This window comes from Perna viridis, chromosome 10 (genome assembly GCF_037379345.1).
Source record: "Perna viridis isolate PV_CMFRI_1.1 ecotype Kerala chromosome 10, ASM3737934v1, whole genome shotgun sequence".
Classification (NCBI taxonomy): domain Eukaryota; kingdom Metazoa; phylum Mollusca; class Bivalvia; order Mytilida; family Mytilidae; genus Perna; species Perna viridis.
Genome location: NC_142454.1, coordinates 15,610,474 through 15,628,604, shown reverse-complemented (window position 1 = coordinate 15,628,604; position 18,131 = coordinate 15,610,474). Strand labels below are relative to the sequence as shown.

At 31.3% G+C, this 18,131-nt stretch overlaps 1 protein-coding gene across 4 annotated transcripts in view; it reads left to right on the top strand.

The window, feature by feature from the left end:
* The first annotated feature begins 2,444 nt into the window (after nt 1-2,444).
* The window catches only part of LOC148604703 (H(+)/Cl(-) exchange transporter 4-like), a 43,534-nt gene continuing 27,847 nt past the window's right edge, over nt 2,445-18,131 (top strand). For 2 of the 4 annotated variants that reach the window (XM_088551025.1, XM_088551023.1), the window contains exons 1-2: nt 2,445-2,539; nt 7,037-7,281. In XM_088551025.1, the coding sequence (XP_088407151.1) occupies nt 7,071-7,281 (211 nt within the window). In that variant the 5' untranslated portion in view covers nt 2,445-2,539; nt 7,037-7,070. Of the gene's footprint in view, nt 2,540-4,226; nt 4,317-7,036; nt 7,282-11,202; nt 11,303-18,131 lie in introns of those variants that run through there. The other 2 variants (XM_088551024.1, XM_088551026.1) reach the window with 2 other exon arrangements.

The following is an 18,131-nucleotide window of genomic DNA, read 5'->3' as shown; positions in this document are numbered from 1 at the left end:
ATTTTTATGGAGGGCATACATGTGAACCTATCGCCGGAAGGTAATTTCTACCGGAATGAGAACCTTTCTACAGATCTTCCGCTGGAACAGAATCTACTGCTTTCTGAACTATCTAGAAACCCAATATCCAAACCCAACAATTTGTGTTTCAATCTCATTTCTTTCATTATTTGAGTCATAAAATTGACAAAAGGTGTTATAATTGCTGTCTAAACAAGTTACGCAATGTTTTATGATTACCGATGAGTAATCAGCTAATCAGGATTACCGATGATGATTGACAATTAGAGAAATCGATCCGGATTGGATACATCAACATTTGATGGACAGCCAATCATTTTCTCTACATTAATTTCTATTGCACAGTGAATTTGTTAATTACTGCTAATAGTTGTCTAAATTTTGTATAGACACGTGTGTTAACAGATTTTATAATTACCATTTTTATTCAAAATGTCATTTACCTCCCTTATAATTTTCTTTCTATCTTTTTTTTTTTTTTTTTTTACATTTTCTGTGGTTTCAACAGTACAGTACATTTCCCAAGTTTTGTCTCCAAGTTATAGGAAAAAAACTACTCCTTTAGAATTGTGATTATTTTGGAAATTTGGTATCAGCATTTTTGAATAATTGCTGCATTTTCCCAATTATTAAACCTCATGAACCTTAACCTTAACCTTAACCTTAATGAAAAAAAGACTAAACTTCAATTTCAAATGTAATTATCAAGCCACAGTCATATGAACATGAACTATTTGTCAACGAAGGTGGTGCTTATAGTTGATAAACTTATGACATCAAAATCAAGAAAAAGATAGAAAATCTGTTCTACAATATTCAGCATAATGAAAAAAAAAAACAAAAACAAAACAAAACAAAACCAAACCCCCCCCCCAAAAAAAAAAAAATAAACAAAAAAATAAACAAAAAAAAACAAACAACAACAAAAAAAAAAACCAAACAAACAAAAACAAACAAACAACAACAAAAAAAACGAACTAGTTTTACATATAAGGTTTCCATGAACTTCACACATAATTTACTTGTTACGATATGAGAAAAAAAAATACTGATAAAAAACCTCCAGTTTTCAAACCAAATCTCTAGCTGAAAAATGAAAATATCCAGTTTTGAAGGAACTACTTTATCACTTGTATGGGAGGGACATGGTCAATTTTTCTTTCTTGCCTTTTAACTATAAGAAAATGTAGGTCCTTACATTTTTCTTTGTGCCGAAATATTTTTTTGAAATATCAACAAAAAGCATTAGGGCAGTAATAGATCCTGCCTTTTTATGTCTTGAAAAGTCAATCCTGTCTTCCTATTTTAAATTTGATTCTACCTCCTAAAATCAAATGTTTGATCCCCTTATGTAAAATAATGGAATAATGGCCCAGTACCAGATCTTTAGTATAAAGCATATGGTCTAGTGCAGTTTCTAGCATAACTGTCCGTGCGAGATTGGTAAGAGTAGTCAATGACGTTTTTAATGCTTTGAATACTTTAAAGCCCCCCTTAGAAGTTTCTGACATGCATGGGTAATATTGTAACCCAAGTGCAAGATTCGTGGTGGGCAGGAAGTGCATAGTGAATAAATAGAAAGCCCCTGGTGGTGTGTTATTTTTTTTAATCTTAAAATTGTAAAAAATCAATGTATTAATATTCCTCTCGATATGTATCAAGATTCGTTTTGTAATTGGTGCGCTCGTAAACTTATACATGCAAATACAGGTGAATTGCCAAACCTCTGATATTAAAATTAACTATTGTACATTGGCTGTATTTTAATCAACTGCGATCCAGTTCAGTTTAAAATTATTGTTTTTTTCTTTGTTTTTATTTTGGGGTCCTATTAAATCTTTGCTCGTAGCAGAGTGTTCTTGTCTCACTAAAGTTTTTATCAAATACAAATGCATATATCAGTATATAGAAAATTGCAATAAACTGAATTTCATTTAAAAAATTAGGATGAAAAAGACGAAGTTTTCGAAGGTATAATATTCATATCATGGTATTTTCAAAGATAAAGATAAACACATGTAACAAGAGAATAATTTATTTGAATTAATTTTAACGGTTATTATATAGATTGTATTGCACGCTGTTAGGATATTGAACTGGTTTCCGCTGTCTTTGAAAGTTTTTTTTTCTAAACATCTCTCTATATATGTAGCTAATTTACAAACAAAATACGAATGTTTCCTTTAATACTACACTATACAAGGAGTTAAATGCTATACATATATAAATCCTTGAACTATATATACATTAACTTTTATAGAATATTCCATGTCTTTTAATTTTTTTTAATGGACTTTAATAAAAGGTCCTGGTCCAGAATTTTTTTAAAAGGTATTCTTGCCCATATGAACAATTATTTTTTTAAAAGTAAATTCGCTTTGTAGGTATTGATCCCGGAACTCAGCCCTTGTCCTGATTAGCAAGCAATATTATTGTATACTTCCGGTTTCAAATTATAATGATGATTTTCCAGTTGTCTGCAAAATATTTTCATTGTTTTCACTGATTTTTACTCGAGGTAATGCATTTGTCGGAAGCCAATTATCTTAGTAGATGAAAACAACAACAATACGATTTAATGCCATGAATTCTATTCCTTATACGATTAATTTTGTGAAAAAATCGTATACATTACAATTTACTTGTTGTATCACCTGATATTGAGTCATTACTACACTAGTACATTGTAACTTACTTGTGCAATCATTAATAAATCATAAAGTCCATGTACACTACAATACACAGACATTAGTGCAATATTTCTATATTCTTATTTAATTTTCACTTGTGTTTTTTACATAATGTTGATCTGGGTAAAAAAAAAAAAACTTTTTACATTGAGTTGATGGCAAACCAATCTAGACTTTAACACTGCTTGAGCTGAAATGGCAATGCAATGTTTAGCTTAGGCCCACAAAATAAGGTATGTAAAGTAGCAGAACAGGAACAGGAAACAGACTATTATTTTTTTTGCCATGCACAGAATCTAACATGTACAACATAATTACCCAAAATACATGAACAATGAACATATACATATACATGTATTTCTCTGAGGGATAAATGACCGGGACTGCATGCACATGTTTGTATCTTCAGGAAATTACAGAAATAGTGTGCATGTATACCAGTTCATTGAACTGTTTGTCCATCCATCTGTCCCCCAATTTTTCCAAAACATAATGAATTAAGATGGAATTTTATATTTTTTTATATAATGTTAGTCTTCATGGAAGGAAATTTCTTTCCTTTTCTGTCCATTCATACACACATACATGTACAATATCTCAAGAGGGCGTAGGGGAATTTATGTTAAATTTGACAGTAAAGAGTTGGTATTGCCTATTTTAAGTGAGCAATTGACTTGAAATTTGATTTTGACCCTTACAAGCACCTCCAGCCATATCTGTTTTAAATTAAGTTGGACTGGTCTATTTTAAAAGTATTTTTCCACAATTCATAAATTGCACTGGTTTTGGAGATATAACAATCCTCTGCAAATAGCTGAAATATTTACACATGACTTTGACATAAACATATGCACATCAAAGATTTTTGACACAACTGATAACATTAACTTAAACAGATAATGATTGCCTTTCCTACAGTCTGTATCATAGAAAAGTATGCATGAAATAGGATAATAAATCATAAGAATATTTTTTCTAAGGTAGTGTAGGTTCTTGAAAACAGTCAGTTGAGATCAATGTGACACTGCAGAATGTGATTTACAATTGATTCACTTAATTGTTTGCCCCAACAAATACATTTTTAGGGGAGTTGTCATTAAGATGTAATAACTATTGGACCATGTTTTGTTGAAAGCCCAACAAGGTATTCTGAGACCTTTTTGAATTCATATCATGTGCCAGAGATAGGAGAGGGTTGAGCCCCATTAAGCTAGTTCAGTCCCACACCTTTTCTGCTTTTTCCAGGAAGTCTGGAACCTCAAACTTTTGTTAATCTTTTTAGCTTTTTTAATGTATGTTACTTGTACAAAAATGTACACTATATTGATGGTTGCTATATGTCAGACCTCAATGAAAATTCCGAATTGCCTGACATTACTCTTGTTGCTTGTAATGTTCATAAACACAATTCCAAAAAAAATATTGCAAAGCCTTAATGTTACAAGACTCTTAATAGTTACAGTGTACTGGTACATGTACAATATATTTCAAATTAAAAAAAATTATAAATTACATGTATTACTTTAAAATGAATATACCACTGCTCTTGTATTTTTATGGCATCTGGTACGATATCTATTTGGTTCATTGAAGATGTGAATCTAGGTAAGATACATTGTTGTACCTTTGCATCATATACACACAGAGCTAGCTGAATGTTGTATGCTTATTATTTTCCCTTTGATATTAATGCACACATTGCTGATTATTGAATGGCCCAAATGACTGAATTAAAAAGTGACAGTATTACATATTTTAGGAATATTTTGCAGTTATTTTTGTATTTTTTAAATTTTTTTAGTATTGTTTACATGATAACGATATATTTGGTAGGGTGGAAGGTTGGTAGATACAGGATTAGGATAGGGAGGGAACCAAAACTGACATTAAAGTAGACCTAGCAAGTGATTCCAATGGGTTTCTTGCTTGTACAAGACATTTGACCAGTAATCGTGATATATTTGATATAAAACTGGTCAAATTATCATTATGTTACTGGACATTGTCTCCAATCTGGCTGACCTTTGGATTCACTACCTCACTACAAATTGTAAGATTATGTCCACCAGTAAGAATGTCATGTTTTTTTCTGAAAAGACCTTTGCCTCTCACATTCAGGAATCAGTCCTTGTAAATGGGTGTTAAACTGATGGTTACTGTGTCATCTCATGATGTTTTCTTTTAAAAATTGAATACACAAACTGTATACTTCATGTATATTGTACTGCAATGAATGTAGTAGTTTGGAAAGATTTTTTCTCAAGCATGTTGTATATGACATTGAAATGTTTTTGGTGATACCTCAACATTATATTTTAATATACTACATTATATTTAAATGGTCTATTTTAGACCTGTTTAACCCATGGATCCTACCATACCCTACTGAAGTACATGTAGTGCATTTACTGTCTGAATTTTGCATGTATTATAAATATATATAAAAAAAATATCAGATAACTAATTTAGGCAGTCCTTAGGCATGGTCAGATTGTCCTGAAGTTTCCGTGCCTTACAAAATAGTCTTACTAGTTGTGGGCTCTACTCCTTTTTAGATTACTTGGACCAAAGGTCCATGTGAGCTATTGTCATCACTTGGCATCTATAGCTGTCAGTCATCGTCTCTTGTCCTTTGTCCAGTGTCAGTTGTCTTTTGTTGTACACTATTTCAAAAGTCTTCTTCTCTGAAACCAGTAAGCATGTTTACTTGAAAAAAAAAGAAACTTTCAATTGATGATATGATCCTTATAATAAGATTTACAAAATTCTTTCATTGTGTTATGATGGGCCTCTTAAATAAAAAATGATTAAATATTAATTGTTCTGCTTGATCCAACTATCACGATTGTTCTGTCCTTAAATCAAGTGCAGAACACTTTATGATGTACTCCTCATTTGCAGTTATTTTTCATAACAGCACCTTTTGAGGGGGAGTCAATTTTATTTATAAAGTTGAAAGAATCTGTATCACTAACATACCAACTAACATCAGGCTGTAAAATGAATGAGGAACATTATTTAGCAGAGAATTTGTCCCCACTATATGTACAATTATAACAAGATACTTTTTCATTGTAAATTATAAGGAGGAGATAATTTTGTGGTTATGGAAAATACTTTGTGCTACAAGGAGGGAGGGGAAGTATTTTTCTAAGGAAAAACGTATTACTGAAGATTAAACAAGTAGAAAAATTATAGATCTTTATAAAGCATTCGAATCGATACTGGAAGGTCCAGCAATTTTTTTTCTCATTTACATTTGTTGCTTAAGTGTATGTATTATTTTTGTTATTTTATGTTCTTTGTTGTGTGTGTCTGTTTTCCATGTCTGGTCTTTGTCCCTTGATTACTTCTTTTGATATCTGGTAGAACCTTCATTCCCTTGATTACTCTTTTATAAAAAAAAAGGTTGTTCACACTGTCATTTGATAATTTTCCTAAATTTTGCACAGGATTAATAAAAACATTTTCTTATATGGGGGGGGGGGGGGTTCAACATCTGGAATCCTTCCCCTGGATTCACCACTGTTTAAAACATAGCTATTCCTTTTTGCTTGCTTTCCATTTTGATTAAATAACCTTTTGTCATACACTGCATATAACAGAAGGCTCTGGTTGACAGCAGAGAAATTATCAGTTATGATTTTAGTATTTTAAAAATTACTCTTGTGTCTTATCTCCCTTTGTGTAAAAAAAAAGGACATTGACAACATTTGAACATGATGTTATATATAGAAACCCAGTACTTTGCACCATTTGATTATTTTTGATTTGATTGAATGCCTCTCCTATTTATGGAGTTATTAGAATGACCTGATGTGTGTATTATAGAATTTTCTGTGTGATTAAAATGTAGAAAAAATACAATTAAATGTTAAGCGAAGCTAACGGAGAAACAAATGTGTTGATATTTTGATTGTCAAATCTTCCATTATATGATACAGACTTATTTACTTGTTAGACCTACTGGAATAGTTGTATATTATTTTGAATTTCCTTCAAAACTGTTAGGAATTATTTTTTTCTAGCTGTTTGTCTTGGTGGAAAGAAGTTCCAGTTATTACATTTTACACTAAATCTGAAGGTTTGCAAATCATGTGACTATTGTTTATTTGTAAAGCCCATCATACATAAATAGTGAAATCAAATCGAAGTGTATTTTTTTAAGTCTGCACTTTATATGCATTTGATTTAAAGAAAAAGATGTGGCAAAACCTGGAATCAAGGTATTGTTGTCAATATCACTTGCATGCACATTGTATTTATCTGTATTTTTATTTTTACCACTAAGGGGTAATGAAAGCTATTAAATTTTATTTTTTCAGTTTGGTATAAAAGTATAATGTTAAAGTGACCTCAATGGCTGATTTGTATCAGGAGACTGACTTATTACTTGCAGACCACGGTATGGATCTTCATACCAAGTTCCGTAATAGTGCCAATGGTACGACGACAGAAGGTAGGACTAGTACTGTGAGTACAGATGACGAACTGTTAGATATTGGAGATGGACGGATGGAAGCACTGGGAAATTGGGCGGATAATGATGATCTGGAACCTAAGTATTCTAGTAAGAACTTGTTTTATTTTGCATATGTGAAACATGCTTTGCATTGAGAATATTGATTTGTTTACATTTTGACAACTGACACTTTAGGGATATAAAATAATATATCGCTGTATATACTTTATATAGAAAGGTAAAATGGCAATAGAGCATGCGTTTCAGTATATCATGAGGGCAAATCAGTTTTTATACAGGTACAATTTGGTTCAAATTCAGAATAATTATACCCACTGCAAACCAAGTATGGGGAGGTATATAGGAATCTGTCCGTCCATCTGTTTGTCCACATTATTTGTAAGCGCAACTACTCCTAAACAGCAAACAGGATTTTGATGAAATTTTATAGGAACGTTGGGTATCTTATGTACATGTAGATGTGCATAAAAGAATATAATTACTATGGGAGGTCTCCAAAGGAAGATGATCCAAATTAAGGGTTTTACATGTTAAAAGGATGCTAGTTTGCTTCATTGAAAATGCTACTGTCAATACTTTTTAATACACGTTGATGACACATCAATAATGAAAAAAAAATTCTTAAGTTAAATGCTAATGTAGCATGACTATTTCTTAGTTCAAGGTAGCTTTGTAATGTGTATATCCTAAAAACAGATGTCTTATGATACATAGGCTGTTTTGACTAGGTTTCATAATGAGTGAAAGTTGAATATTGTAAAATATCAACTCAAGTTTTTTTTTTAATTTCAACGTATAACAAATGAGCTTTGTCAAGTTTGTTATGAAATTGCTTAGGCTCGTTAGTTATGATTTTGCAATTAAATAACTTGATCTGATATTTTATGATATTCAACTTTCACTGATATGAAACATTATAAATATCTGGCCTATCAAGAAGTGGATAAAAAGACCAAAGTATAAAAGAAAAATCTATGCTAGCCTTCGGGCAAAGAGGCAGGAAGAAAAGGTGTAGCATATTTTATGCTGACTGGGACACCTTTAAAACTTAATTGTTCCATCTTGTTGTAAATTTTGTCTTGCTCTTTTTGTTATCTCATGTCAATAAATATTTGTTTTGCTAGGTTATTATATTGTTAATTTTTTGAATAAGCTTAAGTTCCTTGTCATTTTGGTTTACTCTTACAATTTCATATCTTCTGGTGGTGTCTATTTTATTATAGCATGAAGTACATGTAAACAACCATCATGCTATTGATCCATTAGTCGGTCTGTTCATTCATCTGTGTTTATCTGTTTCTAGTTCTGATACAATTTGTCTCAATCTTTTATAAAACTTCCACATATTCTTAATCTCATGGTGTCATTGTGCAGGGCTCATGCTACTGGGCGATTCGGGAGAAATAGTCGCCCTGGAGTCACTCACTTTGCTCTCAGACGACACTGAAAGTGAAGTGAAGTTTCCTTCACATTTTCAGACATCGCCCATGATCGAGACTGTAATCTGTCTTTTAGGTATCAGTCTTGTATTACATATTCCTGAGTGGGTGTATGTCAAAACATGGAGGCTAAAAATATAGTGTGCTTCCTTTTTGCCTTTTCCTTTTTTTGTTTCTTGGCAAATGACTATCATTTTTCATCAAAAGTACAGTGTAAATATGAAGCTATGGCACAAAAAACTTGTTCTTGAGGAAAAACAGTATTATCATGAAAAGAAATGCTACAGAAAAGGGGTCTTTTTATGAACTCAAACAAAAGTGAAAGTAGAAAAAGTCTATTTTTAGTTTGACCTGTCCTGGTACCAGAGTTCATGCTTTTTTTTTCTACAATGGACCTAAAAATTATTTTTGACATTTCCTTGATTGAAAAAACATGGTCAAAAGTTAGATTGAAACTCCTTGTCTATTTTTTAAAAAATCATGAAAATTTAAGGTATACTATAGAAGCCTATGGGGTGAAGAATACAAGACTGAGACCTTTAGCGGTATTTTGACCAGAGTTATCTCTCTTCCGATAACAATTCAAACAAAAATGGCACCCATTCAAGAAAATAAATTGTAAAAATTTTCGAAATCTATCGAATTATCGGTTACAAGCAAGTGTTTAATCAGCTTTTTGTTTTAAATGTTTAAGTAAGGATATGGAATGAACATTCTTCACTTCAGCTTACGATAATTCATGTTTTATCGTTCACATTTTGTTACGAAACTTGCAAATTTGTTGTGCGGGTTCTTGGAGTTAAGTTAAATTTATCTCAATTGATATTCGGTAGAAAACCTGATCTTTATGTTTCATAACAGAACAATTAATTCTCTATTTCAACGGAACATTTCTTAAGCTTGAGACGAGTTCGTACTGACCGTTACAATATGTGTCAATAACTGAATAAAGTTTCAGTCTTGATTTGTCAGTAATAAAATTTTTACATGTTTATTGATACTCTTGATCAACTTATCTAAATAGACTGGTTATTTTGAACATGAAATCATTATGGATTAAGTGGGATCAGAAAAAAAAACCAGAAAATGAAAATACCAACAGAGTGTCACCGCTTGAAAGTTTCTATTCCAGTGCTGCTAAAAAAGACAAAATCAAATGGACAATGCAATGCAAGAAGCTTTGCTTTTCGCAATCATATATTGATTTTGCTGTAATAAACTTGGTAAGGGGTAAAGGTATAGATTAGAAATTCAATTTCATGAATATATGATACAGTCAATCATTCAGTCAGCATTTTGTCCAAAATATTTAGTTACTTACACATGTAGCTTAAAGAAAAAGTAACATTTATCTCAATAAAAGAAAATGAATATATGAAAATGCTTGCTTATATTGTGTACATGTAAGTAACATAAACACATATAATTTTAAAAAGCATTAGTAAATGATGTGCAACTGTGTTCACTTCTCCCTGTTCATCCCCACCTCTCCCTGTTCATCCCCACCTCTCCCTAATGTCTCTCTGAAAGAGAAGTCACCTCTCCCTGTTTTTCTCACGTAGCTTGAGCCCTGATTGTGTACCTTCTATTTTGTTTTTTCCATCTGAATTACTTTTTGGGTTTCCTATTTGGTTTCTATGCAGTAGAATAGAGGGTATCACCAAGTGAGCTTTGCTGAGAGTTTTTCTAGTTCATGTTTTGTGCTTTGTCAATAAATGACTTAGTGGATTTCATCAGTCAGAATGTATATAAATTTCAAACGGAATTACTGATTTAACATATTTGTGGAAATTAAAATTTGTTATTGGACTGAATCAGGTGTGGATCCAAGAGTTTAGGTTTGGGGGATGTAAATTTAGATTGATTGCTGAGCAGATGGAAGAATAAAATTTTCAGGGGTAAATTTTTGGGAAAATCACAATTTCTTGCAAAAAATATAGATATTTTTTTAAATATTATTATACAGTTTTTTCACTTTAGTGGGGGGAGGTGAATGTTGCATCCACCGCCCACTGAAACTGCTACTATGAATCACAAATTGTGCATACATAATTGATATACAGCAAATCATGTACTTACATTAAAACACAATTAAAACAGTGTAAACTGGGCTACTGTACATGGAAGTTAAAAATTTATTTTCTAAGTATGCATGAAAAATAACTTATGTCGTATTTTCTAATGAAAATGTACTAAAAACAGATACCAGTAAATTTGTAATTATAGAATGTATACTTTAAATTTAGAATGAGAAACTAATAATTATGTAAAGTAAAAATGTTATACATGTAAATGTACTTATTCATATTATACTTTATCTTACAAAACACTACTACTTAAAATTGTGTATAACTAACAAATATATATTTAGTACAAGTACATTAAATTAAGGTCGTACTAAAATGAGGAACTATATTTACATAAAGTAGAAACAATTAAATTGCTTTTACAAAATTGTACTTACTGTACATGTAAATGTTGACAAATAGAATCCTATTGCTTACTTGATTATCTTGTTGAATGTAATAATTTTCTGCCACATATATATACCCTGGAGGCACTCTTTGTGGTTTACATGTTTTAGGAAATCATATGTTTTACACATTTATCTGTTTACACTGATATAATGGATGTTAAGTTTAACAATAAGACACATGTTAGATTCTATGGTAAAGTATTAAACATTTTCATTTTTATATGACATTTTTAAATATAGAAACTTGGTGCAGAATGAAGAGAAAATCTATCTCTCTATCTCTCTTTCTGTCTTTCAAAAGATGATTATTATTATTTTCTGTTAACACTTTCTTTCCATGGAAGTATACAATGTGATATCTTGCGGAGGTAGACCTAGAGTAAGGGACATAACTCATGTAATCAGCAATATGTTTGTATTATATTCAATTTCACCAAAGCCTCTCAAGCTTTCCTTTGAAGCAGAATAAAATGAATCCTAGTTAATTAAATGCTTACATAAGATTGATGTAAAATGCTGAATACAAACGTTCCAATGATTTTTAAGAGTTGTGTCCCTTACCCTAGGTCTACCTCCTTAATAGTCTTTCTAAATATTATACTTTGATGCTTTTACTTTTAAAAAAAGGATGAACATTGTTTGCTCATCTAAAAGCTCCTGCTATTAGTTCTTCATGTACAAATGTACTGTCATTGAAATTAACTTGAACAAAAATGCAGAATTTCAATTGCACTTAATCATAATTTAAACAAGAATCTATCTATAACTGGTATAAAAATAGGTGTGGTATGATTGCCAATGAGACAGTCATCCACCAAGTCATAGCCAAGCAATGAACAATTAAATTTCTACAGATCACCACATGGTCTTCAATGATGGGCATACCATAATGCTTTCTCAAGACTTGGTTCTTCTGTCATTATTTTCTAGCTGGATCACTGTTCTATTACACATCTAGTAAGGGATCCTGTTGGACCTTTATTTAAAGAGGAAAAATGTTGTTTTGTTTTGTTGATCAAGGGTAACTACATGTACATGTACATGAAAAATATATAAATGTCAGAGAAGGAGAATCTCTCATACAAACTACCCAACTGGTTGTTTCCTATGCTTTTTGTGCAAAAATAAGTTGTCTTTAACTTCAAAATTTGAATATATTTTACACATACGATTTAAACCATTACTATATTCTGTATTGTTAGCGGTTAGTGATTATATTTAAGAGCTTTAAAATATATCTTAATTATCTAATTTGAGATTAAGTGGTAACTTTGTTAATTTATCTGTCATCACAGCTCACTGAAAGATGAAACTTATTGAGTTGACATAATACACAGCCTATTTTGTTCTGTTATATTGTGTCCGAATGTAATTAGATAGATGCAAAATGGTCAGCAGAAATTGGCTTAATTAATGTCTAAAAAGTCTTATTGTCAGCATGTACACATGGTTTACTGTTACTTGGTATTATCCATAATTTATGGGTAGCCAAAGTCAGAAAATTTATCCAAACCACTGAGCATAACCAGTCTCTGACTGCATGGTTTATATTTGAATCTCTAATAGCATTAAATTCAAATTATTAACCTGACAAATCTGTCTCTGAAGTGCTGTTTTCATGAGCAGTTCAAGTTTCCATATTAAGAAACCAATATTTGTCTAGGATTAATAAAGTTTTCACATGAACTGATATTTAATTGTCATATAAGAATGAGCTGTCAAATGAAGGGAAATATGTGAATGATAACATGTCTAAGAACAACATTGATTTTGTCAACCTAAATCTTTAAATAGTTAGCAGAATTGGTTAATCAATTTATACGCTCATGTGGTATATCATGTTAAAAAGTTGGGAAGCCCTTGTGATATCTGATGAGAATTTCCATGGTAACGCTAATTTGTGAGTCAAAGAATATGGTATGATGTAAGAATATGGTAAAGAGCCAAGCTATTCTATATCTACATTTTCATTAGTTGAATGTTCTATACATGTACTGTTTGGGATTTAATACAATATTTATTCATGAAGTTAGCCTCGATCATTGTAGCATTCAGAAGACCTTCAAGTTTGTTGGATTCTAGAGTGCTGATTTCTTTTCACCATGCTGTGTCTGTGGAAATGGATTTTCTTGTTTAGCTAATCAAGCTGAAGGCAAAACCTATAAGGTCTTACAGGGGATGCTTTGTCTTGCATACAGTATTTTAAAGTTGTGCAGAGAAGTCAAAAATTAAAGCAGAATATCAAACAGCTTGGCCCTACTGGGATATTGATTCTGATAAATGTTTTCTTTAATTATTGAAAGTTGCTCGAGGTGTAGTGTTTTCTGCAATCAAAGTGAATACTATATTGGAAATCCTGTAATGTTATTATTAGCCATCAGAATTCTAATTAAATACAGATAATTACCTTGTTTATCAATCTCATTTGCCATGTAGAAAGATGAATTTTGTTCTCTTGTAAATTTTCAGAGAAGTTTTGCAGATACATTGTGTAAATGATTCTAGATACAGATTTTGAATTATTATCAAGAGTTCAAATTATTGCTGGTCCAAGGTCCAGGGCCCTTCACCTCTGACCTTTTCCCTTTGAAAATTCATTTGGCCGGGTCCTGGACCTTTAAACTTTTTAACAGACACTTAATTAAGGACTTTGATTATAATAATAATAATAAAAACTGGAAAAACTGTGATTTATGCTCTCTAAATTTCTACCCCTTGCTCCCCCCAAAAATGACCATATACACCGAAATCTTACTTGTAGGCTAGGTACAGAAACCAAAAAAAAAAGAAGATTTTGGAGGCTTCAAAGTGTCAATAAAATTCGTATATTTTTTAAACTAGTTGGGTCATTGTCTCTTTGACATATTATCAAAATCTATTATATTCAAAAGTGCTATGTACATGTGACCTTTGAAGTGTTTAAGGTTGACTGAATGTCCACTGTGCCTTCATGGTTTCTTGGTAATAACAGATATTTTAAATGAATTAAATAATATGTTATATAAAGCTGTCTGTATATACAAATATCAGAAAAGCTGATCTAATCAATATATCACCAAACATCTAATCATTCCTTCAAATAGGTGCTGAGATGTTTCCCAATACCACACATGTAAAAATTGTAAGTGACTTGGAAAAAGGGAGTAGCCATAGACATAGAAAGCTGGAAAGGGGAGACACAAAACAAGTCATCATGTTTAAGCCATGTATCAAATGTTTACCAGTAGAAGCTAAGAAATCTGACGGAAATATTTGTTATGGACAGAATGATGGACAGACGGAATGACCGACTGACACTCCCATTACTATATACCCTCCACTTTTCAAGCAATATTTATAATAATATTTTTATTTCAAGAGGGTTAAACAGTTAGTTTACAAATGCTGATTTCCTTAAGAAGACCATTGATTTGAAACCTGAGAAAATCCAGGACCTTCTACTCTTAAAAGTAAGTTTAAACCCCTGAATATATTTCCGAGCAAAGTTACAAAAGGATAAATTGTATCCTTCTAGGGTCTTTGTGCTACATACTGTCTCTCATTTAGCCCATAATACTCTAGTATCAAGATCCTTCAATAGATAATAAGGAAGATGTTCTTCCTGAAGGCTGTCCCCTCTATAAGTTAACACATAAAAACAGGCTCAATGTACTGGACTCTTACAAAGAAGGATCTGTTTAATTGATCAAATGTTGTCCTAAAGTGTATTATATCTGCCATAGGACAAATAAAAAAAAGTGAATTCAAGTAATAACAGATCAATCATTTTGGATAGACATTTATACCCAAGGATAGTTATTTTTCACATTAGATATTTAGAAAAGTACAGCTCGCTTATTTTTCTGTTCCATTGTTTGGTTTTTCATGCTTTTGTTGCCAAAATACTTTATTGTGTTCATAAAAACAGAAAATAAAAATACATGTTCTTTATTAATCAAGGATTTACAGTCCATATTGACCAAGTTTTATTTCACATCTTACATGCATATGAGGAAATATGAGATGTATTTATAAATTACATTAGACTGCATGAATGTAAAGGTATTAGTGACTGTATAATTTATAATAAAATCATGATAATATTCATACTCACACTCATTACTCTGTCTTCTATCACTTTGTTGACTTTTAACCTAGCACCAGTACCATTGCCATCCATGACCTGTAGATAATACCTTTACCCAGCCTTAAACCAGGATTTATTTCTTTATGTTTCCTGTAATTAACTAAAGAAATCAATTATAGAATTTGTCCATATTTAGGACCAACTGTGTGGAATTGGTCTCCGTAATCATAGTATGACAATTTGTTATTTGATACGAATAGAATTTGGAGCTGTATTGGTCTTTTATAGCTTGTCTTAATGACACAACTTAAAAGCTTGGAAGAGTTGGGATGCTGAATTGCTGGAAATTTACATACATATTGGTTAAGACAGAACCAAGTGTGATTGGAGTCTGTTGGTGATTTATATTCATTAGAATTAAATCATTGTGATAGCAGATCTCTGTGGCTAGCATTGTCACTGAGATGTGAAATATGTCCTAGTGTCGTAATGTAGGGGGTATTCTTACATAAAACAGGAGGACAATGTTATGTTATGGATTTTTACTGTCATAGAATATAATTTTCTTAATTTAGACATCAGGAATATTATTTGGATGTTGATTTTAAAAATTTATCTAGAAAGTGACTATATAAATGCGAGTGCTTGAGGTTCAATTATTCTGTGATTTTAATTTGATTTTGAAGAACAGAAAAAATAAAATGAAATGACATCAGTTACTGATCTATTTGAATAATGTTTTAATGAAAAACAACTTTACCATCCCGGTAAAATATTTCTATTGAATTGACTTATTGCCACCAAGCAGTGTTTCTGTAGTGTTAAATGCTTTAGCAAGTTAGTTTCATACATTTAAATAGTATAGAAGGATTTAATGTATAACATGGATAAAATAACAAAGCTACAGGACATGTACCATCACATGGTAGAAAATTATAAAGAAATGAACGAACAGGGATCTCCGACATCAGTACAAGATAATGGTAAGATCAAAATGTGTTGCTGGTTTTATGTCCCTTTCTGTTTTTTTTTTTCTGATGGCAATAAATACTAAATCAGAACATAATTATTTATTATTTAAGTGTCAGTCCTTGTAATAATCAGGTTGTATGTGAAATGTGGTATGAAAAAAACCATCATTTTGATAGTGTAATTTGACTATTTGCACCACCAGAATCTAGGAAAACAGACAAGATTTTCCATGTGATGCTGGACAATTGAGTTACAATTTCATTGAAATGCACTGAAAATAAATAATAACTCTGTCAAAAACCTCATTTTTCTAAGATTCTATTGAACAATTTCTGAGCAAAGCCAGTGAGGCAGAGATCATATAATGGTACTTTGAAATAGAGATAGTACCCTTGAGTGATATTACATTGTCAGATCGGTGGGGTTTTGACATGCATGTTTCTGATTTTTTTCCATTTTGCCTGATTCTTAGAAACACTTACATTTAGATTGTTCAAGTAGAAACCAGGCAGATCCCTTGGTATTGGTGGCACAGGGTTCATTTTATCCGGACAGTATTTCTGATCCAATGTTATATTAAACTCATCATGATGTCAGAATGAACAGTGATTTTTCTGTATCAAAAGTACATGTAGATGATACAAACTATATGTTCTAAGTATCCCTCAGTGATAATATATTGTTAGATTGGTGGGGTTTTGATATGCATGTTTCTGATTTGTTCCATTTTGCCTGATTCTTACAAACACTTACACTTAATGGTTCAGCACCAGACTTTCATCACTTTTTGGTTAGATTGTCCATCTTTTTCATCAGTTTCATTAAAGATTTCATTTTTTCCCATATTATGCTTGCATAACCAACTTTGGGAAATCTTAATATGCTTGTTCATAAATCATGGCTCACAAAGCGTAAACTGCCCCAATGTTGGTTATGCAAGCATTACTTGGTCAAAAATTAATAACACTCCTCATAATTTAATATTCTAATCAATTCCAGTAAAAATATGATTTGCTCCTTCATCAAAGCCTCATTAATAGTTAGGAATTATTACAGCTGCAGACTGCAGATTGTAGACCAACCATGTTAATGACATGACAGTACCAAGTTATTCTATGGAAAATAACCTATCTTGCCCAGAAAAAAAACCTATCAAAAGGCTAATATATAATATATCAATTTAAATTATAATGATTTATATGAAAAGAATTAAAGTGACATTTTGCTTACCTGTACCTAACTAAATTGTAAATTTATTAAGAGGTAAAATGCCTTTAATAAATCATATAGTTTATTTGAGCAATGGCTTTAAAAATTAAAAAAAGTTCAACCTTTGTTCTCCAGGATCTTTAATATGAAGTTTTTGCTCTGTAACTAAGATTTTTGTCATATATATAGATTCAATTCTTATCAAATAAATCTCTCTGTAGTTGTTTGATATTTGAGTTGATAAAAAATTGGATAAAGTCATATGACTGTTTTATATATAACTGTATTGTCATGCTTGCAAATATACAATTAATATTTGGTACATTGCTTTACCATGACAAGTTATAGATTAAGTTTGAATTTTGTTGTGGATTGTTAATTTTTTGGACTTAGAAAAATTCATGCAATAACTCAATTTTCCACCTTTTTTTTTTACTTGTAGATAAATATTTGATATTTGCAACGTAGCTTCACAATGATAATTATAGATCGTTCAGTATTTGCTATAGTCCATTGATCCTTTGATGAGTTAGGGTCCTTGGACTTCAGACTCAGTTTCCTTACTTTTCTCGGTAACAAATTGTGCATAAAGTTTGCAGTTTATTCTCTTGAATGGATTCATGTTCCAACAGGGGACTTTGTATTGCCATGCAATACTCTCAAATGCTTGTTATTTTAATCAAATGAATAGACCAGTACTTGTTATAAGGAACTTGTTTGTCTCTTTGTCTGTCTGTCTGTCTGTCTGTATGTATGTCTGTCCATGCAAACTTTG